The 25,975-nt window shown below is 39.4% G+C and overlaps 1 protein-coding gene across 1 annotated transcript in view; it reads left to right on the top strand.

Annotated features, from left to right (window-relative positions):
- Positions 1 to 25,975, top strand: part of SPON1 (spondin 1) — a 329,873-nt gene that overhangs the window by 78,230 nt on the left and 225,668 nt on the right. The window contains exons 4-5 of the mRNA XM_054025147.1: positions 10,923 to 10,996; positions 13,465 to 13,587. Of these exons, the coding sequence (XP_053881122.1) occupies positions 10,923 to 10,996; positions 13,465 to 13,587 (197 nt within the window). The remainder of the gene's footprint in view (positions 1 to 10,922; positions 10,997 to 13,464; positions 13,588 to 25,975) is intronic.

Raw genomic sequence — 25,975 nt, 5'->3', positions numbered from 1 at the left:
CCTGGAATACTGCATGCAGTTCTGTTCGCCCCATCTCAAAACATATATTAGAACTGGAAAAAGTGTAAAGGAGGGCAACAAAAATGGTTAGGGATATGGAACAGCTTCTATACAAGGAGAGTTTTAAAAGATTCAGATTGTTCAGCTTAGAAAAGAGACAACTAAGGGGGCATATGACAGAGGTCTATAAAATAATGAATGGTGCAGAGAAATTGAGTAAGGAAGTGTTATTTACCTCTTCATAAAACACAAGAACCAGGGGTCATCCAATGAAATTAATAGGCAGCAGGCTTTAATGAAACGTAAGGAAGTACTTCACAAAATGCAAAGTCAGTATGTAGAACTCACTAATGGGATGTTGTGAAGGCCATAAGTATAACTGGGTTCAAAAAAAGAATAAGATAAGTTCATGGAGAATAGGTCCATCAATGGCTATTAGCTGAGATGGTGAGGGACCCAGAAGTTGGGACTGGACAACAGGGGTGGATTGCTCGCAAATTGCTGTTCACTCCCTCTGAAGCATATTTCACATGCCACTGTCAGAAGACAGGGTACTGGTCTAGATGGACCATTGGTCTGACCTAATATGCCCATTCTTATGTTCGTAGTCAGTATGAAAAGCCAGATAGACCTAAATTTTCATACCATTCACGTCACCATGATAACTGAGAGCCTGGCATGTTTGTGTCTCAACTTTCATTTTTAAAAATATGTTTTTTCTCTCTCCCTTTCTTCCATATAGTTGTTTTGGGAGGGGAGAATGCAAACTGTCGAAATGATGAGTTCTGCAGTTTGTTCTGAAAACAGTGAGATTCATAGTCATTGTTATGTGCTCTAGGAATGAGTTTCACAATGTGAGCCAGCTACCGAGAAAGTGCCCCTATTGTGTCTGGCCCTTATGGCTGATAGTTATATTGTTCCAATGGAGTATAACTGTTGTGGGTGATAGTGTAGTGGAAAATGGTCTCAGTTCTCAGGCCTTTATTCCCAGCGCTCATTCACATAAAATCCATAAAAATACTGAGTTTGAGAAATATGGTTCTATTCATTCCTACTTTTCTATTTTCTGTAAAATCACCAGCCTTAGGTTCCCTAAAATCCAGTTCCTGGCCATATAAAAGAGGATGGTTCAGTCACAGTTTTAAAGTAATATAAATGTATTGTATAGCCTTTGTTACATGCACTATGATAACATTTCATTAATATATGATGTAGCAGAATCATGTAGGGAAAGCCCACTTTTCTACCCTCTTGTTCTTTTCTGTTTTTTTTAAAACTGCATAGCTGTATAAATACTGATTTAAAAGGCAAGAAAACCTTTACGGAAAATATTCATGTGCATCTTTGCCAACTGAACTCTCAACTCCAGCCAAAATACCATGTGAACTAAAAATGCCTTCCACTATTCTGTCCTCTGCTATAAACCTTTTATAAGAAATATATAGTAAACTGTAAGAGGAGGGGCTTGTAAAAATATACCAGCTATTTATTTATTTTATACTTGGCAATAAAGTTTTTTCTAAGGACCTGCTATATGATATAGTACTAATGGCTCAGTAGAAAAGGAACTCTCTCTAATGAAGTGGAATCTTGTTATGTGGATTAATTTAGGCAACAATGTTTGATCATTATACTTGACCCATTGTCATAGTGATTTGTTGATCAGCCCCCAAGCACAGTTTGAATAAACCTCCTTCCCACATCCAGAAAAAGACAATTTTGAGGAGGAGAGAAAGATTATTACAGATCTTGATCCCTTTGCCAACACCAGTTCTTAGCTCTCTCCTTACATTGTCCCTCAGTACCAGTTCTCTCTTCTCCCAGGCTGGAAGCAGCTCTTCAAATGTGCAGCAGCCTGTAGTCTCCACTGCTGGTGGCAGCTCTTGAAATAGCCAACATGCAGGAGGTTCATCTCCCTATGGTGGTAGCTCTTCAAAGCCGCTGCAGCGTTGCTCAGCTAGACTTTGGAAAAAGCATTCCTCTTTGTGGCGGTGGCTCCACATTCCGTTGCAGTGGATTCAGGGCTCTCCCTTACCTCAAGCATAACAAGGGATTTATCTAGCTAACTACATCAATATCCATAACGGAAGTATAGTCAAGCCCTTCCTTAAAAGCAAAATCTCCGTCAAGCAGGAACAGTAAGTACCATGAAGCATTTTAATGTCAGCTCAAATCAGTGGGCCCTAATTTGGCTTTATCACACAGTGTAATATGGTTTACCTGAAGGCAAGTGGTACTATAAAGGTTTGAAAATCTTTCTGACCTTTGAAAACATCAGATAAATTGCTTCCGATCAAACCTTTGCAACTACATTCTCACTAATCAGTATCAGCGAGGGGCATGAACATCAATAACACATGGCTCTTGTGTAATTTTTTTTTTATCTATGGAGCCAGCAATCCCTACTGTGAAACAAAGTTCCACTGTATTTCTACAGAACACTCTCCTCCACAAAAGATAGCTGGAAAATAACACAGCCATTCTAGTATTTTTATAATTATTTCTGCTCATTCCACTCTTTCCAAAGTCCAGTAAATACACTAAAGATTAGAATGTTTGCTTAGATTTTTGTTTACGTGCTCCATTAACTGGACACTGGCTCTGATGAGCTCAATTTTACACCCTTTTCCTTGTTGGTACAACATAACTGCCATAGCAAATGAAATGAATTTCCTGTTCATAGCCCGGAATGGGAGGCGAGGGAATGTATGAAGAGGCCTATTTCCATTAGTCTACAAGAATCTTATGAAGGGAGAAAATGGTGACACTGCTGAGCCCTGGGAATGCAGTAAAGAGAACTGAGTTCATTGCTGGAGAGATGGGTAATTAGCAATGCTGCAGGGTGGTGGGCTAACCAGCAGGGGCCCAACTGTGGCAATTAATAATTGACCTGAATAAGGGCAATGAGGAGCAGCAGGTATGAGGCACTGGAAGAGGTTGGGCTCTTTAAGGTATTTCTTCTCCCTGAGCAGCCTGGTGTTCCCATGCTCATCTGAGGATGAGGATGGGGCCCTGGCCCTGACTCTGCATCATCGCCATCCCCTAGAACCACATTGAGGGAAGCAACCCTTGTGGCCCCATACACAGGGATTGCAACTGTGCCAGGTTATTGTACAAATCATGTAATTGGCATTAAAATTCCTAGGCCCAGACCCACAAAGGGACTTAGGAATCTAAATCCCAGCTTTAGGCCCTACTGTGCTCCACAAAACCCCCACTCAACTACCGCCTAACCCTGTAGGTGCCTAAACTCACTTGGCACCTACATTTTGCTGTAAAAGTCCCCTAGATGTCTAAATTTCTGACTCTGGACATGTGCACTGCTGCCCGGGTAGGCGCCCTGAGACTTCTCTCTCGCACAAATGCCAGCACAATCCTTGACTTGGTATATTCCCACCTGATTTGCCTGTTGGGCCCAATCTGGTACACAGATGCCTAAGCTGTTCTGGCAAGAAACAGCTTAGGTGCCTAAGTCACCTGATTCCAGGAGAGGGGTTCCCAGCTGTGGACCACAAGTAGAAATAGGCACCAATCTCACTGAGAGGGGTGGGGTTTAGGGTGCACCCCCTCATTGGTCTCTCCCCTTGGCTAGCTTACATGGCTTGCCACCATGTGGATCTCATTGTGAGGCATCTCTCTCTCCCGATGGATTGTATGGGGAACCTAGGCATGTAACCAAGGCTTTGTGGATTCCAGTTATTTTCAAGGTGCCTAAAAGGTAGGCATTGTGGTGCTAGCAGTCGTACCGTCTAAATCACTTTGTGGATCCAGGCGCTAGTGTTCTCCTCTCTGTGAACCTGGTTAAGGGCTTGTCACAGTTTAGTCCCAGGGTAGTATCATGAGAAAAACCTCTGCAGCTCTGGCATTAATATGGCAAAGTCCTTACTGCTCAGTTGCCTGTAAGTCAGGCTGTTCCTGTCTCATATAGGGAAACCGTATTTTAAGCAATGACACTACAGTGTCCTCCAGCCAACACTCTCCAATACTTTATGCCTCTTCTCCAGAGTATGGGTTACAGCCTACTGTGTGGAATACTGTACAGGGAAAATAATTCAGCTGGATGCAGTGCTCAAAAGAGTCAGGTGTGAAGGGGCTTGATGCTTACTCAAGAGGTCTAGCCAATCTTTCTTACTTTTATCTTTTTTTTCTTGAGAAGAAAAGCATGGAGTGTCAGAAAAAATCTCTTCATCATGGGTTTTTATCCTGGAGGTTTTAGATTTAATATTTATATCTGTGACAATTCAGGCAAAGAACAGAGAGATTTTCTGAGCACAGGACAAATATAACATTGCAGCATATTTAATAACATTTTTCCTGAGATATTTCTTGTTGTATTATATATGATAGGCCAGATCCTATCTTGAAGTCAGTGGGAATCATGCTCGTGCATATGATGACACGGCTAAGCACAAAATCAGGGACAACAATAGACTGGTGAAAGTCCAGCAAAATCCATGAAAGCTACTTACAATTCTTTGATCTTGATGCAGAATTTTGCTTGGTCATATCTCCTGACATTGGTCTGGAGTGCTTAACACTTTTATCAGAATGAAACAAAAGAAAAAAAAACTTTATTAATTTTGTTGTTGTTGCTGAGACTTTTGTTATTTTGTGTCTGACAGTAGGCTACTAAAGAGAAGACAGTGTCTTGTCTGCACTAGCCTAAAAACTGAGCTAGGGAAACAGTGAAACTCGACTTAAACAAGATTCTATGTAAAGTAAGTAAAAGTATGCTTGGTTGGCCCAACCTGTGTCAGCACCATGTTTTAAATCTATGTCTTAGTCTAGGCTAGACATCAGAAGAAAAATGGTTTTAAGCATGTTTCTAATAGCAGTGAGTCTCTGTCAATGCTGGCTGATCAAACTCTGGTAGATTCTGATGAAGATGGAATTGTATCTATAGTGAGTCTGAACACAAGTCCACAGGTGCCAGCATCTGAAACAGGTGGCTTTGTGTGCATTCTAGTGAATTTTAGCTTATTTGAAATAAAAATCTCTAATTCGGGGCCACAAGATATAAATAGATTTTTGGTAAACCTCCAGGATATTATGTCATTTCCTAACTTCTAAGTGCTTGGCTTTGCTATCGTAACCTTCTTTTAACATCATTTCAATGTAATATTTATATATAGCACAGCATAGCCAGCACTGTAGTTACCCTAAATTACATACTACGTTGAAAAAAAACCTACCATCACTACTAACAAAAATCAGGACTTTCCCAGCAAAAACAGAACAGTTGGCAAATATATGGTTCTCCAATTCCGTTTCTAAACTGGTATAAATGGGATTTTTGCACTAAAAATTGAACATTCAGAAACTATATATAAAAGGGGAGGGGCGGGGAGCTACTACCTTCTCATCAACAGCCCAGTTAAATATATTTTCTGTGGGTACATTGAAAGCTGGCAAAGGAATTCCAAAAATGCGATAAAATAAAATAAAATAAAAAAACCATGAGAAGGAAACAGTTGAAGGAACAAATTGTGATGTAGCAAAAAAAAGTTTAACTCATAAATAATAAAAAGCAAAAAAAGCCTCTCATCCAAAATCCAGTAATGTATCATGATTTCTTGATACCTGGTTGGGGTTTGGTCTCTCTTATTTAACCACTTTTAAATTTTCATTTAAGCTATCTAAGTTCTTTCAAATCTCACAAGCTTTCAAATGCTGATTTTGCTTAGTAGGCAGGTTTCCCAAGCTCTTACAATACTACTGAGTGGCACTAACAGTTCTGCTGCCACATACTTGAATCAAAAAGGTTATCCCAAACTGGAAATTGTTTCAATTATAGCTCTTAGTCTGCCAAGCCATTTCACATAAAGAAAAAGTATGGAAGTTTACTTTCCACATATTCCATTCGAATGTGAAACGTTTATTGTCCTCATTTCCACCTACCAGGAATCAGGAGGCAAATTGATATGTTACTCAGAGAAGGAAATGTATAGCTCTTGAGTATGGTTCAGGTAATGAATAGGGAATTATGCAAAATAGTTTTATTTGGTTAAATGTCATTTTTGTCCATGACGCTGAGTAATGCTTCGAAAATGTATTCCGTATGTTTTATTAAAATGTCAAGCTGTTTATTGAATTGAGGGCTTTGGCCTAAGTTTCCAGAAGTGACTAGTGATTTAGGAACAAAAGCATAAATCAGTTGGGGTGTGGTCTGACAAAAAGAACAAGATGATCTTTTAGAGTTTTCTCTTAAAACATCTCTAGTGGAAACAGTTGCACCTGCCATATTAACACTCCTTTTGCAATTTAGAGCATCTTCAGGGTTGCTCTGAGTTGTATAAGCTTGTAATGGCATGTGAGGGCTTTTTACATTAGCTGATAATAACAAAAGCATTCAAGCCACACGCTGTCTGTCGTCCCCAGCATGCCTCTGCACTGGGTGCTGTGAGGAAGGACAGCATACAGCCATTGCAGCAACTCTGTGCTGGTTAGGAAATTTCTTATGCCAGGGGTATTCTTTTGGGGCAGGTTCCAGCCCCTACATGCTGCAAGTGTGGCATACAGCTGGACAGAATACTGAGTGTGACATAGTTGTTTTTAAGTAAATATGCATCCCTGGGCAATATTTCCTAACCCAGAAACTTCAGCACTATCTACCTGATCTTTACTAGTTTTCATTGGTGGGTTAGACCAGTGGTTCTCAACCAGGGATATGTGTACCCCCGGGGGATATGCAGAGGTCTTCCAGGGGGTACATCAAGTCATCTAGATGTTTGCCTAGTTTTATAACAGGCTACATAAAAAGCACTAGGGAAGTCATACAAACCAAAATTTCATACAGACAATGACTTGTTTATACTGCTCTGTATACTATACACTGAAATGTCAGTACAATATTTATATTCCAATTGATTTATTTTATAATTACATGGTAAAAATGAGAAAATAAGCAATTTTTCAGTAGTAGCGTGCTGTGACACTTTTCTGTTTTTATGTTAAATTTCGTAAGCAAGTCGTTCCCAAGTGAGGTGAAACTTGGGGGTAAACAAGACAAATCAGACTCCTGAAAGGGATACAATAGTCTGGAAAGGTTGAGAGCCACTGGGCTAGGTTATGCCTTTAAAATTAGTGCAAAAGCTTTTACATCAATCCGGGGTAGTCCTGGAAGTGAATGCAACTTGGACAACTTTCTGAAGCAAATTCCATTGCTGCTTCCTCCTCAGTTCAGGGGCAGAGTAATCTGTTTCTGTTCCAAATTACAATAACCCCCATAGCTGCGTCAGCTTTGCTAGCTGGCACATTGGAGGGGCAGAGTGAAGGCTCTGCTCAGTATTCAGCTCTCCCCACCCACCTATTCTGGGGCAGAAAAGGGGTGAATAAGGTGTACCATGCCCTCTTATTCTTATGTGCTTGGGCTCAGAGTGCAGATATCCCACATAGGTACTTAAGTGCCTGTGTATCTCACTCTTACTTCGCTGAGAAACCTAGCCTTTGAATTTTGGGCTTACAGCTCCCCTGATACAGCAGCATCAAAACCCTGAGCAAAAACCTTTCTTTAGTCAGAGGCAGAGGTCTTAGAGATGAGTCAGCATAATTTCAAACACTTTGAAGCAGACAAACACAAGGACCAGCTCCTATTTGGTTAGCAACTCAGTTTGTGACCTAGAATGCTGATTATTAAACCAGACAGCAAATAAAACCATTATTAAATTCACTGAATAAAATAGCCTCTCTTGTCTTTGTGGATTCATATCAATGAATGCATATCTACGGTATGCATGCACCACTCTGTCTAATCTGCAGATCCTGTTCCAGTTGACGACAATGGCAAAACTCCCATTGACTTCAATGAGAAGATGATCAGCTCCGTATATAATTTTAAACACAGCTGAAGACATAATGACTCACAAAGCTGTGAGGAAAAGGAAGTGAACTGTTTTTCTGGTATTTCATGCTCATCAGAGCCAACTCTGAGGCAAAACAAAAAAATTAAACTTTAAGAGTGTTCAAAAAGAAAAGAAAAAACAATCTGATAGCTTTTCCAAAATGTAATATTCTTAAGTATTTGCCTCTGCTGCAGGCGCACACACACACACACACACACGCACACACACGCGCACACACACACAACTTTGAAAAGAGAAACCTAGTCATTAACATGTTCTTTGCCCCTCTACCATGTACAAGGAATAAAAATATCTTGTAAACACATGAGGCCCTAATTATGCCCATGCATTGCAGCTTAGAGGATGGTAATTCTGAATTTTACTAATCATCCTAAGTGGCTATTAGCTAGTTTTATTCTATTGATGGATGGTTCTTTAAGGACATTTAATGTTTCACTGAGTCTCTCTCGGAGAGAATAGAGCCTCTTCTGCATTGTAGCATCTTGCTCCAAACAGTCCTTTTGGTAATTTAGGAGAAATTCAAGCAAGGGTGATAATCTACCCTTTTCTTAAACATGCCATTGTCTGCTGGGCATTTGCTATTACTAGAAAGATGTTTTTTCCTTTGTTTTTTTCTTGATCGGTGGAACTACTGTCACCATAGTGTGATGTTGCAGCAAATTTTTGTTCTCTGCCATGGACATATTTGGTCAGTGCCCGCTAACTCCATCTGATTCAGCCCAAGACAGTCCTGCCATTGATATGTCCTAGGTTTATCTAACCTGAAACCATTTCTTATTATTTACTCTCTGCTTATATCTACCCCTCTTGTGGATAGTCTCCCTTCCTATAGGTGATGTCCACAAACTGCTCTCCTAAATGCTGGACATGCACCCTCTGATTCTATGCAGGGGGGGATCTTGTGCCGGTCCTTGCTTCACACTGCTTTTTTTTTTACCTTTCTTGGTTGGTTTTCCTGGATTGTCCCTTCCCACTGGTGCCTGTACATGTTTCCAACCCTGTTAACATTTAAGGCAAGCTCTAGCTTTCTGAAGCCTCTCCTGGTCTATGAACATCAGCCATTCTCTTGGGCATTTTTAGTGTGAAATGAAGTGTTTCCTTTATATATTGCCACTCTCCACCAGTTTCACCTCTTGCATTCTGGCAAAGGAAGCACAATCAATTACATTTTAGTCTAGTGATGTGTCTGGAATAGGATGTTAGTCAGCACAAGTTCACATCTCTTACATTAACAGCAGCTTTAACCATATGCAGCCAGATTCACCTCTCATTTGGTAAATCAAGAATAAATCCGTGGAAGTCCGTGGAGTAAATGTAAAATTGAGGTGAGAGTAGACTCAGGCCTATGCAATTTTAACTAATATGGCCTTCATTTGACATGAAAATTAATTCTTGTTAACCATTTTTCTTTGCATTTTACTTTGGTAAGAGCGGAAGTGTTAAATAAATTATACTAACATGCTGGTAATAATAAGTCTGAAAGTGGGTGATGTTCTCTTATGGGTAAACAAAGGAAATACAAAGTAATCCCAAACTGAGGAATGGTTTCTCACATTTCCTTTAATTTGACTACAGCCTGTAAGTTTTTACTTTGGAAAGGACACAGGGCTTGTGTGAATTTAAATTCACATAATTATGTGGGCTAAAAAGAAAAGAAATCCAATTATAACTTGTACAGAGCACTTTAGCAACATGTCACAGTCAGATGGCAACTGTTTAGCATTCTGTTTTTAAAGAGCGAGAGTAGCCCATATTTCAATATACTTGTTCAGAACTGCTCAACAATAGGATTTAGAATGATCTGGAAATAAAAATTATTACTAATAATGCTTAAAATATTTGCACCTTCTGCCTGATTTATTGTATATTTATTTGAAGATTTATGTAACAGAAGTCAAGATAAAACAGCATGAATAGAAAGAAAATAAATGAGAGAAAACCCTCTAAACGTGTATGCTGTCATCTAAAAACATACCTAGCTCCCCAGTGGCCGGAGCTGTGAGGGTCTGGGCAAGCTTTGCCCTCTGACCACGTGAGCTCTGCTAATGCAGCAAACTCACAAAAGACAAAGAGCTGGTGCTGACTCCTTGGAGTCCTTAGAAGTAGAATGTTTAGGGTTTTTTAAAACCAAAAGTTGTACATACGAATGAACATTTTAAAAGATCAAATTAAAAATGAGGTGTTTCAGATCAGACCCCAAGGGAGGGAACAACTATGGAACAACTATATAGTAGCAGCACAATAAAAGATAGAACTATGGTCTTTCTTCGAGTAGTTTCTCTCTCTCTCATTCAGACTCAAAATCCCAAGACAAATTGGGGCTTGCAAACCCACATTTTGTTTTGACTATGAGAATTAATGAAATATTTCGTGTTTTATGAGTTTTAAAATTGTTTTTTTTTTAAGGTTGAGTTGCCCTTTGGAGGAATTTAGCATTATGTTAGTTCTGTGTGATAACAGCACATTATATCTGCATTAAATTGCTGCAGTGTATCAGAAAACATTTATCTCCTCAGAACACCAAGTGATTTCTTATAAACAGCTGCTTGTTTTTAGAGGTGTTATTTTTCTGAATTTGTGACAGTTGAATATCATACACTTCAAAAGAGCAGACTTCGTACAATGTGACTGATCACCTTTCTTAAGGCATCAAAATTATTTCAAGTTTCTGTTGTATGTAATTATAATCAAATGCAACTTGAAATAAAAATATACATCTCTCCATCTGTATCTCTGTCTATAGCACTGTAGGTGTGTATATATGTGGGGGCAGGACTAGTTTAGATAGCAAATATTACTCACCACAGAGGAAACAATTTTAATATAATACAGTTCTTAAAATGTGGTTTTCATGGGGAAAAAAAAGAGTTGGCTACCTGACTGTATACAGACTTTGAGGTATACCTGACTGTAGACAGACTTTTAGAGAGGGATACCTTGTAATATAGTAGTTTTTACAAAACATTCTAAGAATGCCCATTCACCGCTTCAACGTTCTTTCTCTTCTTCCTTTTAAGGAACAAATATGTTTCATTGTAGCTGTATTTCTCTCTTCAACAGGGCCAGTATTGTGCAGAAGCGAATTATTTATTTTCAAGATGAGGGCTCTCTTACCAAGAAACTATGTGAACAAGGTAAGATGAACCAGGTCCTGCCTTGGCTTTCTTTGATATATTCCATCGGCTGCTTCTTGCCCACTGTGTCAAGTTTAAATTGCTATGCCTCAACTTTGATGTTCTGCACAACTCTGTCCTGGTATAGATTTGGTATCTGCTGTCTGATGAGGTTTTCTCACCATCTCAGCACCTTCATACTACTTTCATATCCTTTCCCCACTTCCACCCTTGCACTTCTTCCATATGGACCTATAGGTAGGGCACACCCTTCCAATCACGAGGCAATGACTTCCACACCTCACATTAAATTACACTCATTTATGCAAGTCTCTGTGTTTATAAATAAGGGCCAAGCCCTCCTTATCATTCCCTGAACTCTGCATAGTGCAGGTGTTTCCAAGATGATAGAGAGGTGGAGATAGAGGTGGAATTGTCTTACAATGATTATCTCTGTTTCTACATGAAGTGATTGTTCCTCTTTAGGGTGGTCTGATTTATAAAGAGACAATGTCTTAGATAACTCTATTCCTTTAGTTATCTTATTGTCTTGTTTTATGTTTGTCTTGATGTTAACTCTTCAAGGCAAGGACTGTCTTCATGACTGTGCAGACTCTCTTGGGGGAAGATTTTCAAAAGCAGCAAAGAAACTTGAAAGTCAAGGGGATTTGTGTGCCTAAATCCATCAGGTGCTTTTGCAAATCCCAGGATCAGTGCTTAATAAGTATGTAGAACTAGGGGAAAGAAATCAGGCAAGTAGCTCCTAAATTCAGTTTGCTTGGCAAGTAGCAGGATGTAGGATTCAATTTTAAATGTTATGAGAGACGTTCTGTCAAGCTGCTTTTAAACAGAAGTTTAATTTGAGGCGATTCAAACTCGAAGAGGGGGCTCATTACTCAGACCTCCTGGAAAGGAATGATAATTTCTTTGTGCAGAAATGCAGAGATGATTGTTGTAAGATGATACCACCTCTATCCCCTTCTCCCCACCAGTTTGGAAACCACTTTGGCTGTGTCTAGTTTAGGAGAAACTAAGGAGATGACCATTTGATTTGGGGGCTTGAAGTTAGGGCCCTGGATTAGTTTAATCTGGCCCTGACTATAATGTCCTTCATTTTTAAGAAACTGAATGTGTGCTAAGATGCTTAACTGAATTTAATAAATGTGGCATCCTTGATGCTAGCCAAGATTCCCACATGCCATTATGTTGTTCTGTTTCATACATTTAAGAATGCACATTACACTCATTAAAAATAACCCCTAACATTAAGAGTGGTGAGTATGTTGAATAAGATCACTTCAAGCAAGCAAAATAAATGAAACTGAGACAGCTGTTCGTATTCCTGAGAAGAGAGAGGACAGTAGAAAAGCAAGGACATGAAATTGGGAATAGGAAGTAAATTTGCATCATGTGTATACTAGAAAAATAGGTTGTGTTTAAAATGTATTAGCTAAACATTTTAACTAACATGTTTTTAAACACTAGTGTAGACAAGACAAGTCATATTTAAAACATGTTAGCTGGTCATGGTCAACCATGTGGATAGGAATCTAGGGTTGATCATGACCAGCTAACATATTTTTAAAAGTGTTAAACCTTATCTACACAGGTGTTCAAAATGTGTTAGTTAAAACATTTCAGCTAACACACTTTTAAACACAACCTATCTTCCTAATCTAGTTATAGCCTTAGATAGGAAAAGGCATAGTGGGCCTGTAAAGTGAGTTTTGTGCTTTGATCATAATCAGTTGTGACCTGAAGGCACAGGGCTGCATTGGGTGCTAGGGAAAAGTGTGGAGCTGCAGGGTCCAGCAGAGAAGGCATTATACCACAAGCAGACACAATGCCTCCTAGTACTCCTGGGAGGGTATGTGGTCACTGGCCATGCTTTCAGAGAGATTGAAAGGTCTGCTTTTATACTCCGCTTCCTGTACAAGGCATCCTGTACTCTCCCTTCCCGTGTTCACTCATGCAAGGGACAAATACAGTCTGAGCCTCCTTAATCTCTTTTAAAGGCTGACAGATAGGACCATTTGTTACTGTTGGCTTCATATTAATTCACTAAAGAAAAGAGAGTTGTATTTTAACTAGAGTTAAGCTGATGACATGGTGTTTGGCTTCAGATCTGGATTATATTTAGATTTGGGCCTGAGGTTCAGTATTAAGGCTAAATCAGAGAGCAGCTGTTCTTATAAAATTTTGATCCAAATCGAAATAAAAAACAGAAAACAGAAAACCTGTCCAGTTTTGGACCTGAAGTGGAACCAAAACCATAGTGGCAGATTCAGATCCAGGGATATGAAGCCAAATCATTAACCCCACTTTGAAATATCAAGGTTTCAGTTTTGGCCCATAGCTGATTGTAACTCAAAATAATACAATACTGTGAGTTATGCTGTGATACTCATATTTATAATTGGAGTTTTGCTGTCATTTGTTGAATTGCAACTGAACATTTTCAATAACTGCTTCCACTGCTGCTTTTTTAGACTCAACCTTTGAGGGGGTGACTGATAAACCAATCTTAGACTGTTGTGCCTGTGGAACTGCTAAATACAGGCTAACTTTTTATGGAAACTGGTCAGAGAAGACGCATCCAAAAGATTATCCACGTGAGTATAATTATTTTATTATTACAGTAGAACCTCGAGGTTAAAATAAGGAGCATGGGGATTCTTGGTGAGAGGTGATAAAACAAACCTACAGAAGGACAGTCTATATTATGATGAATATATGTAGTACTGCCAATACTGTGTTTGAAAATCTTGAGTCAGGCCCCCAAAAATCAAGAGATTAGTTTGAAAATCATGAGATTTTAAAAATAAAAATGGGGTTGATTTACCTTCTGGTATTTGATATTTGAAATGTGGTGTTGTAGGGTCACATTTCAAGCTTCTCTTTGCAACCATGAGGGTTAGAAACTTATTCTCTCTTTTTTTAAAGAATCTCATATAATTACATAAATCTTAATGCTGAGTTTTTTTTAGAAACACAGGAAATATCACAAGATTCAATATAAAATCTTGAGTTTGCAGCAGCGCATATGCCCGATCTCATGACCATATGGAAAGACTCCCATTGACTTCAGTGGGCACCGAATCAGGCTGTTAGTGAGGTTGGCTGCATGTGTAAAGCATCATTTATGCATTCCTCTTTCGTTCACCATGCTAGCTGGATAAATGTACAAATCTTAAAATGCAAACTTTTTTTCCTAACTTAAATCAAGTATTGCAAAGTTTGTAATCTACAGAATCAGTGGTTTTATGTCAATAAAACGCAAATAGCTGTAGAAGATTAAATCTACAAAAATATACATAGAAAATGGGGATTTTTGTTTGTTTTTATTCTTCTTCTTGAGTTCCCTCCTTTGTCTTTTCTATCTTATATTTGTTCTTTAAATATGGTCTTCATTGTCATAGACAATAAAGGCAGGTAAGAGGCTTAGGGATGAAAGTCATATATTTATTTGGTCTTTAAGCTTTGATAATATGTTATCTACTGCATGACCTTTATTAAAGCTTTTGTGTGTAGCTTTTCTTTTTAATATCACTGTCACCCAATGTGGTGAATTTTCATTTTGCAGTCAAAGATTTGTCTGCATATGAATTGTTCCTTGATACTGATTACACTGATTCTGTCTCAAGTTTTGCTTTATTAAGTTGAACATAGAATAGTTCAGATACAGCATCGTGCGGGTTAGTACAAGTCTGCAATGATGTACTAAAACTTGATTGACTTGCTGGTTGGGCAACAAAACAAACACATGGAAGATAAAACAAGCCATAGTCCCAGTATTCACAGTGATACTCTTTTGAGATATTAAATGATTTGTGTACCTGCTAAATGGTACCCATTCAAATTCATTGTGTGCATAGATTTGGCTGGTATGACAGAAACATTTTGAATAGATGAGTCAAGTTATTTCTTTTCACTTCGGTGGAACGTATCTTATAATTGATTATGTTTTCCTGCTTATTAGAACATTAGACTGGCCATAGAGAGTCAGATCAATGGTCCATCTAGCCCGGTATCCTGTTTTCCGGCAGTGGCCGATGCCAGATGCTTCAGAGGGAAAAAACAGAGAAGGGCAATTAGTGAGTGATCCATCCCCCATTGTCCAGTCCCAGCTTCTGGCAGTCGGAAGTTTAGAGACACCCAACGCATGGGGTTGCATCCCTGACCATCTTGACTAATAGCACTGCTCTACAGCTAAAATGCTTCTGAAATAAATGTAGTCAAACTTTACTAATTCTGGGTCACTGAGAATGAAAATGAGGCTTAAAATTGTTGATTGGCTCTAGTTTTCAAGATATGCTATTGGGTCAGTATATACGACCCTTGACTTGGGAATGGCGGAGGATAAGTGAGTTATAAAGGGAAGGGATCTCAATTTAAACCAGAAATGACTAAAATACATCTTTGACTGGATCTATGAATAAATCTATGTCTGGGTTTGGACAGTACTTGCTTTTTAGGCAAAACAATGAATGATGCAATCTGAAGCTGGTATTGCGTCATACATAATATGAATTGCATCATGTTATTCCTAGAAGTCATGGATGATGCAATCATAACGAAGCTTACATCACTCTGCTGAACAAATTGCCCTATATCAGCTCTAGAAATCATACAGTGTCGTGCTCTCTTATTTGTCAGTGTTTGATTTTGCAAAGGGACACATTTCTGTTTAGCCAAAGTGAGCAGAGATGTCTCGTACTTGTGTGAACAGTGCAGATAACTTCTGCTATGTTTGTGGTGAAGTGACTTTTGCATCACAAAAGCGCAGTATAACCACTATGGTTAAGAAAGCCTATCACCTTTATTTTGGCTGCAAAATTGGAGATCAGGACAAGAGGTGGGCCCCACACATATGCTGCAACACTTGTGCAAGAAATCTTCACCAGTGGTTGAACAGGAAAAGGAAATCTATGCCTTTTGCAGTGCCAATGATTTGGAGAGAGCCAACAGATCATACCAGCAATTGTTACTTCTGCATGGTGCCTCCAGTTGGGAAAGGTGTGTCAAAGAAGAAAAAGTGGACTGTGCATTATCCAAACATTCCATCAGCTATACGCCCAGTACCCCACGGAGAAGGACTGCCGGTTCCTGATGCACCAGAATCATTCTCACTTGAGTCAGACGAGGAAGAGGAAGAGGATGAAACTTCTGGTCCTGAACCATCAATGTCATAGGATCCACATTTTCTCCCATCCTCCTCCTCTGAACCACACCTCATAACACAAGGTGAACTGAATGACCTTGCCAGGGATTTGGAACTACCCAAGAGTAAGGCAGAGCTGTTGGGCTCCAGACTACAGCAGTGGAATCTCCTGGCAGATGATGTTAGGGTTTCCATGTTCCGTGACCGTCAAAAGGATCTTGTCCCATTCTTCTTCATAGAAGGTGAGCTTGTAGCCTGCAACAACATCGATGGTGTGATGGCAGCCCTCAACATCGTTCACGATCCAGATGAGTGGAGACTGTTCATTGATTCATCGAAGACGAGTCTTAAAGCTGTTTTACTGCATAATGGCAATGTTTTGCCATCAATTCCAGTTGGTCATGCAGTCCATATGAAGGAAACCTATGACAACGTGAAACAACTTTTGAGGTGCATAAACTGTGCATCATCATCATCAGTGGCAGCTTTGTGGTGATTTGAAGGTTGTTGCTCTCTTGCTTGGTCTGCAGACTGGATACACAAAGTACTGCTGTTTTCTCTGTGAATGAGATAGTTGTGCAAGAGATTCCCACTACATCAAGAAAGATTGGCCACTCCGACAGTCATTGGAGCCTGGGAGGAAAAGTGTTCAGCATCCACCACTTGTTGAATCAAGCAAGATTTTGTTACCACCCTTACACATCAAGCTGGGTCTGATGAAGAACTTTGTCAAGGCCATTGACAAAACACAAGCAGCTTTCAAGTACCTCAGTGGAAAATTTCCAAGGTTAAGTGAAGCTAAGATAAAGGAATATGTCTTTGTTGGTCTTCAGATTCGTGAACTTCTTCGAGATGATGCATTTGACCATGCACTGCATGGCAAGGAAAAGACGGCATGGAAAGCCTTCCAGTTAGTGGCAATAAATTTTCTCGGAAACAACAAGGCAGACAACTACAGGTTGTTGGTGGAAAACCTCCTCAAGGCATACAAAAGCCTTGGTTGCAACATGACACTCAAGATACATTTTTTGCACTCTCATCTAGATTTTTTTCCACCGAACTGCGGAGCAGTGAGCGACGAGCACAGCGAGCGATTTCACCAGGACATTGCAGCAATGGAGAAACGCTATCACGGCAAATGGAGCCCATCAATGCTTGCAGACTATTGCTGGACAGTGACAAGAGATGCTCCATTTAATGAATACAAGAGACAAGCCAAGAAGCGCCGAGTAGACACTGAATAGGACTAAACTATGTACATAATAGTTTGTTGCCTTTTGTTTCATGATAAATTTTATTTATATAACCCTTTTGCTGATTTTTAAAGTATTACATAAACAGGACAGGTGAAATATTATCATATAAAGCAACCATAAACACATGAAAAGACCTAGGTTTACAATTTATGATTAAAACTCTACTATCTACACAATATACATAGACATAAAATGTAAAAACTTAAATATCTTAGAAACAGTAGCCAATCAGTTGTTTTAATTGTCATATTTGAATTCAGCACATCAAAATACATAATAAATAGCACATTTTATCTCTGAAGCAGATGACTTCTCAAAAATTGTAGACCAGTGTAGCCATTGATGGACCTATCCTCCATGAACTTATCTAATTCTTTTTTGAACCCCATTATAGTTTTGGTCTTCGCAACCCTGGCAATGAGTTCCACATGTTGACTGTGATTGTGTGAAGAAATACTTCCTTATGTTTATTTTAAGACTGCTGCCTATTAATTTAATTGGGTGACCTCTGTTCCTTGTGTTACTTGAAGGGGGTAAATAATACTCCCTTATTCACTTTCTCCATCCCAGTCATTAGTTTATAGACCTCTATTGTATCTCTTTCCATCCCCCTCTCCCCCCCCCCCCCCCGTTGTCTCTTTTCCAAGCTGAACAGTCTGTCTTTTTAAACTCTCCTTGTATGAAAGCTATTCCTTACCTCTAATCATTTTTGTTGTCCTTTTCTGTACTTTTTCCAATTCTAATATATGTTTTTTTGAGATGAGGTGACCAGAACTGCAGACAGTGTTCAAGTGTGGGTGTACCAGAGATTTATATAGTGGCATTGAGATGTTTTCTGTCCTGTTATCTATCCCTTTCCTAACGGTTCTGAGCATTCTGTTTTTTGACTGCTGCTGCACATTGAGTTCATGTTTTCAGAGAATTATCCACAATGATTCCAAAATCTCTTTGTTGAGTGGTAACAGCTAATTTAGATTAGATCATTTTGTATGTATAGTTGGGATTATGTTTTCCAATGTGCATTACTTTGCAATCATCAACATTAAATTTCATCTGCCATTTTGTTGCCCAGTCACCCAGTTTTTTGAGATCCCTTTGCAACTCTTTGTGGTCTGCTTTGGACTTAACTATCTTTAGTAATTTTGTATTTTCTGCAAACTTTGCCATCTCACTGTTTACCTCTTTTTCCAGATAATTTATGACTATGTTGAACAGCACTGCTCCTAGTACAGATCCTTGAGGAACCCCACTATTTAACTCTCTTCACGTTTAAAATTGACTATTTATCCCTACCCTGTTTCCTATCTTTTAGCCAGTTACTTATCCATAAGAGGATCTTCCCTCTGATCCCATGACTGCTTACTTTGCTTCTGAGCCTTTGATGTGGGACCAGGCATATTATATTCACTGGATCAGTAATTCTCAACCAGGGGTATACATACCTCTGGGGGTACACAGAGGTTTACCAGCGGGTACATCAACTCATCTAGATATTTGCCTAATTTTACGACAGGCTACATAAAAAGCACTAGGGAAGTCAATACAAACTACAATTTCATACAGATAATGACTTGTTTATACTGCTCTATATACTATATGCTGAAATGTAAGTATAATATTTATATTCCAATTGATTTATTTTATAATTATATTGTAAAAATGAAAAAGTAAGCAATTTTTCAGTACTAGTGTGCTGTGACACTTGTATTTTTATGTCCGATTTTATAAGCAACTACGGTAGTTTTTAAGTGAGGTGAAGCTTGGGGGTACACAAGACAAATCAGCCTCCTGAAAGGGGTACAGTAGTCTGGAAAGGTTGAGAGCCACTTCACTAGATCATCCTTGTCCACATGTTTGTTGACACTCTCAAAGAATTCTAATGGATTGGTAAGAAATTATTTCTCTTTACAAAAGCCATGTTGGCTCTTCCCCAACATATTGTATTCATCTGTATGTCTGATAATTCTAATCATTAGTATAGTTTCAACCAATTTGCCTGCTACTGAAGTTAGGCCTATCATTCTGTAATTGCTAGAATCACCTCTGGAACCCTTTTAAAAAAATCAACATCACTAGGGTTACCATATGTCCGGTTTTTCCCGGACATGTCCGTCTTTTTGGTAATCAAACCCCCATCTGGGGGAATTGCCAAAATTGCCAAAAATACCGCCGACCGGGCACTTCCCCTCCCGCGGCTGCTGTGCTCCCTGTTTGACTCTTTTGCTCTGTTTAAAGCCGAGTTGCCCGAGCGCTACCGGCTTCGAGCAGCCCCCATGCCTTCGGACCCTGAGCCGCCGGCCGGGCACTTCCCCTCCCGGGCTCCGGGGGCGCAGGGTCCAAAGGCATGGGGGCTGCCCGAAGCTGGTAGCGCTCGGGCAGCTCGGCGCTTACAGAGCCCAGGAGTTCAGGGAGCACAGCAGCCGCCGGAGCCCGGGAGGGGAAGTGCCCGGCCGGGGGCACAGAGTCCGGAGGCATGGGGGCTGCCCGAAACCCGAGCGCTACCGGCTTCACGGTTTGCCAGGCAGCCTCCAGACCCTGTGGCCCTGGCTGGACGCTTCCCCTCCCAGGCTCCAGCTGCGTTGCGGAACCACCGGCTGGGGGCGCAGGGTCTGGGGGCTGCCCGGCAAACTGTGAAGTCGGTAGCACTCAGGCAGCCCTTTTCGCGTGTCTGGGAGAGAGGAGGGGGAAGGCTCAGGGGAGGGGGCGGAGTTAGGGCGGGGACTTTGGGGAAGGGGCGGAGTTGGGGCAGGGAGGGCGGAGTTGGGGCAGGGAGGGCGGAGTTGGGGCGGGGCCAGGGTGGGAAAGGGGCTGGGCCAGAGCCCCAGGGAGTGTCCTCTTTTTTTATTTTTTAAATATGGTAACCCTAAAAATCACATTAGCTGTCTTTCCATCATTTGGTACAGAGAAAGTGGTAGATTAGAAGTTCTCTGATTTCATATTTGAATTCCTTAAGATATCTTGGGTGAATATCATCTGATCCTGGTGACCTATTACTGTTTTATTTAACAATTTGTTGCAAAATCTGCTGTACTGACACCTCAATCTGGGACAGTTCCTCAGATTGGTCACCTAAAAAGAATGGCTCCGGGGTTGGGATCTCCCCCACATCCTCTGCACTGAAGACTGATGCAAAGAATTAATTTAGCTTCTCTGCAATGGCCTTGTCTTCCTTGAATGCTCCTTTAGGACCTCAATCATCCAGTGGTCCCACCAGTTGTTTTGCAGTCTTCAAAATTGCTGTTAGTTTTTGTGTCTTGCTAGTAGTCTTCAAATTCTTTTTTGGTGACCAATCTGAGGAACTGTCCCAGATTGAGGTGTCAGTACAGCAGATTTTGCAACAAATTGTTAAATAAAACAGTAATTTTGGTCTGCCTAATTATACTTTTGTACTTGACTTCCCAGAGTTTGTTCCTTTTTATTTTCTTCAATAGGATTTGACTTCCAATTTTTAAAGGATGTCTTTTTATCTCTAACTACCTCTTTTACTCTGTTGCTTAGCCAGGTGACATTTTTTGATCCTCTTACTGTTTTTTTTTTGTTTTTTTTTTTGAGGTATATGTTTAGTTTGAGCCTCTATTATGTTGTTTTTAAAATGTTTCTGTGTTGTTTGCAGGCATTTGACTCTTGTGACTTCCTTTTAATTTCTGCGAAACTGGTCTACTCATTTTTGTGTTTTCCCCCTTTTTGAAGATGAATCCTACTGTGGTGGGTTTCTTTGGTATCCCCCTCACCAAAAGGATGTTAAATTTAATTAGATTATAGTTGCTGTTACCCCGAAAGGTTCAGCTCTATTCACTTCTTGGACCAGATCCTGTGCAGCACTTAGGTCTAAATCAAGAATTGCCTCTTCCCTTGTGGGTTCCATAACTAGCTTCTCCAAGAAGCAGTCATTAATGGTGTCTACAGATTTTATCTCTGAGTCCCATCCTGAGGTGACATGTTCCCAGTCAATATGGGGATAATTGAAATCCCCCATTATTATTGGGTTTTCTGTTTTTGAAGCTCTCTAATCTCCTTGAGCATTTCACAATCACCATCAACATCCTGATAAGGTGTTTGGTGGTATATTCCTACTGCTGTACTCTTATTATTCAACATGGAATTTCTAGCTGTAGAGATTCTATGGTACTGTTTGATCCATTTAAGATGTTTACTATATTTGACTCTATACTTTCTTCACATATAGAGCCAGTCCCACAACTGTGTGACCTACTCTGTCATTTCTATATATTTTGTACCCTGGTATTACCATGTCCCACTGATTATCATCATTCCATGACATATCTGTTATACCTATTATATCAATATCCTCATTCCATTTTTTACTTGCTTCTCTGCATCTTTGCTTATTTCTTCTCTTCTTCCTTTCTACAGAGAGATTGTAGTGTGTTATTCTTCCTCCTTGATTCTCAGACAGAAAAACTTCCATTAACCACTTAAAAATGTTCTGACTATGCTTCAGTCTATCCTTCATGAATCAATAAGCATATGTTATGGGTAGACCTAGATGAATGCTAATAAATAAATAAATCAAATCTATAAACATATGTTAGAATTGTAAAATGAATTAATTTTGTCTATATTCATGCATCATTTTACTCATATATTTGTGCAATCTAATATTTTGGCACATATGTCCATGGAAAGCAAATTTCAATGATGCATAGATGAAAATTAACTGAAACCCAATTTTGAGCTGAAATGCAATCTCCTTCAATCATGTGACTTATTACAGTACAACCCACTACAAGTAACTAGGTAGCTCAGCAGCTGAATACTCACATAGAAAATAATATTTGTTTAATTGTTTCAATAACAAATAAATATGAGCTATCTGCTCAGCGATATTCTATGAGAAGAAAAGGAGGGTTATTTTTTATTACAATGGATGTGGCAGAGTGGTTTTCAACACAGCAGGGCAGGACTTCAAGTTAAAATGAAAGAACTTGCTGAAAGTCTCCAGCTAGGGCAGGGGTTCTCATGGGGGGTCGCGAGCTGTCAACCTCCACCCCAAACCCCGTTTTTCCTCTAACATTTATAATGGTGTTAAATATATTAAAAAGTTTTTTTAATTTATAAGGGGGGGTCGCACTCATAGATTCATAGATTCATAGATTCTAGGACTGGAAGGGACTTCGAGAGGTCATCGAGTCCAGTCCCCTGCCCACATGGCAGGACCAAATACTGTCTAGACCATCCCTGATAGACATTTATCTAACCTACTCTTAAATATCTCCAGAGATGGAGATTCCACAACCTCGCTAGGCAATTTATTCCAGTGTTTAACCACCCTGACAGTTAGGAACTTTTTCCTAATGTCCAACCTAGACCTCCCTTGCTGCAGTTTAAACCCATTGCTTCTGGTTCTATCCTTAGAGGCTAAGGTGAACAAGTTTTCTCCCTCCTCCTTAGGACACCCTTTTAAATACCTGAAAACTGCTATCATGTCCCCTCTCAGTCTTCTCTTTTCCAAACTAAACAAACCCAATTCTTTCAGCCTTCCTTCATAGGTCATGTTCTCAAGACCTTTAATCATTCTTGTTGCTCTTCTCTGGACCCGCTCCAATTTCTCCACATCTTTTTTAAAATGCGGTGCCCAGAACTGGACACAATACTCCAGCTGAGGCCTAACCAGAGCAGAGTAGAGCGGAAGAATGACTTCTCGTGTCTTGCTCACAACACACCTGTTAATACATCCCAGAATCATGTTTGCTTTTTTTGCAACAGCATCACACTGTTGACTCATAGTTAGCTTGTGGTCCACTATGACCCCTAGATCCCTTTCTGCCGTACTCCTTCCTAGACAGTCTCTTCCCATTCTGTATGTGTGAAACTGATTTTTGCTTCCTAGGTGGAGCACTTTGCATTTGTCTTTGTTAAACTTCATCCTGTTTACCTCAGCCCATTTCTCCAATTTGTCCAGATCATTTTGAATTATGACCCTGTCCTCCAAAGCAGTTGCAATCCCTCCCAGTTTGGTATCATCCGCAAACTTAATAAGCGTACTTTCTATGCCAATATCTAAGTCGTTGATGAAGATATTGAACAGCGCCGATCCCAAAACAGACCCCTGCAGTACCCCACTCGTTATGCCTTTCCAGCCGGATTGGGAACCATTAATAACAACTCTCTGAGTACGGTTATCCAGCCAGTTATGCACCCACCTTATAGTAGCCCCATCTAAATTGTATTTGCCTAGTTTATCGATAAGAATATCATGCGAGACTGTATCAAATGCCTTACTACTCAAAGGCTTGCTATGTGAAAGGGGTCACCAGTAAAAAAGTTTGAGAGCTACTCCAGCCCACACCGCAATATAAAAAAAATCAGGGTTTATAATGATTTAGTAAAAGAGGGTCGCTTTCATATAATTACTCCCATTGTCCCTTTATTCTTCTTTTAATTCTAACAGTGGATCCATGTAGACACATGGTTATTTACTATTTTAGAAGTTCAGGATTTGATCCCATGTCAGTCAGGAGTGTACGCAATCACGCGAGGATCAAACTAATTATTGGGAAGGAATCACATAATAAGAGGATTAAATGTTGTTACATTTAATGATTATAAAACAAAATAAATAAAGCTACAGTTATTATTTGTTTCTACATCTATAGACTCTCCCATCGTTAACATATAATTAGAAAAGTCTCATTATGAAAGCACAACAAATCTATTCTCTTTGCACCAAGTCATTGGAATCAGTGGGACTTTTGACATTGGACCTCAGTGGCAGTATTGGACCCAGGCAGAAGAGTCACTAACAAATTTAAAGCTAAAATTTCTGGAAGATCAGAGAAATTTGTCATGTGTCCACACGTAGAGGTATTAAAAATGAAAAGTAATTGTCAACATTGCTGTTTAAAATGTTGACTCGATGCAACTATTAAATTAAAATAAAATCCTGTTCACTATTGACTGTGTTGAATCTCTGACTATTTGTCATACCACTACAGAATGTTCATAAATATATTTCCAATCCAGTGGTTTCTATAAATATATTATGGCTGTCCATCATGTTACATATCACCTACCATTTTAATTGGAGAATATTTCTCATATTCTGTTTCTCATGCTGTATGATTCCAGTGTTGGTAGGAAAAAAATCTCACTCATCAAGAGCAAATTTAGAAAATTGAGTGTTTGGGGGTTTCTTTTTGGTTTTCTATGACAATTAAAAACTGAAAAAAGCTAAAATTCCCCTTTGCCCTGACAACAGCAATATAGCTAATATATAAACAAGATACAAACACTTCTATTTCTCATTCATGTTTCCCTCTAATTTATTTGCCAACTCTTATCTTAACAGATTCCAAGTCTTTAACATTGACCTTTCTTTACATTTATATTCTTTACGACTAGCAAACAAGAACTGCAGATAAACATTATACAATTGTGACTTTAAAAAAATAAAATAAAACCTAGCCAAGTCCCAGACACTATTATAACGTGTAGTATATTCTTTCCTGGATACACAGGAATTTCCATACAAAGCTCCATTTTATGTGCTTTAATTTAACCCAAGAACTGTTTATGCCAAAGAAGCATTGTTTTTATGATAAAAAAAAAAGCTTCAGCAAGCTATTTGACAAAGCCTTGAACTCAAGCAAACACCATTTTCCAAGTCCTCAAGTACTTCACTATGTTAGGTACACAATAAGGGATGATTTAGCTGAAGTTACACCATGAAGCTGAAGAACTTGTGTTCCATTAAATTTAAAATTTTATTGTTATGTGTAGGAACCAACAGAGCTGATGAATCCACACAACAATGCTCGGGATGAAATCACTGCATTATACGCTTGTTCTGAGTGTGTTGTTCTGATGGTACCAGCTGACTCCAAAGCAGAAGAAGAGCAGAGCTAAAGAATGATAAAATTATCTCTATCTGGTTTCAATATTGGTCGGGGGGGGGGAGTGGGAGGGGAAATCTCGCCTTTTATGAGCAAATTTAGAAAAAGGGGTTTGAGGGTTTTTTTAGAAAAATGATCACTTTTTAAGTGCTTTTGCTTTCTTGAGTATCAGAGAGACGAAGAGATTTTAATTAAGGTCTTGTTAGACTTGTGAACTTGGATAGATATAAGACAAGAGAAATAGCAAGTACATTTACCAGACACATTTTCACAAGCTATCACAGCTCTTGATAAAAATACTTCTGGAACCCAAATGCTGTATCTATACATTTGGCTCATTGAAATGGAACTATTAGATTTCTTCTTACATTTTGCTGGCTAAAATGATTAGTGCGTAGAGCTGTCCAGTGTCTTATAAACATTTAGCACCATTTGTGGTTTGTTGGTTAGTGCCCAGATATCGTGAAAAATGGAGAACAGTCAAGAATAATAATTTCACCTGCTCCACCTAGCAAGTACATGGTAAGCACCAAATTGTCAGTGCATTTCTAAGACACATTGGTCTGGGCAAAAATCTGCATTTCAGCTTGTAAATGGGGGAACTGATCACACAAATGAAAAGTGAGGTATATCAATAGGTGGTTGCCTATATTCCACTGGCCTTCTTGAGAATTTTGAGGCCACTCTAGTGAGAAATGGGGAATTTGTCTATTCACCTCTGGCCTCTGTG

The sequence above is a fragment of the Malaclemys terrapin genome, chromosome 4 (assembly GCF_027887155.1).
Source record: "Malaclemys terrapin pileata isolate rMalTer1 chromosome 4, rMalTer1.hap1, whole genome shotgun sequence".
Lineage (NCBI taxonomy): Eukaryota > Metazoa > Chordata > Testudines > Emydidae > Malaclemys > Malaclemys terrapin.
This window is presented reverse-complemented; position numbering and strand designations above follow the sequence as displayed.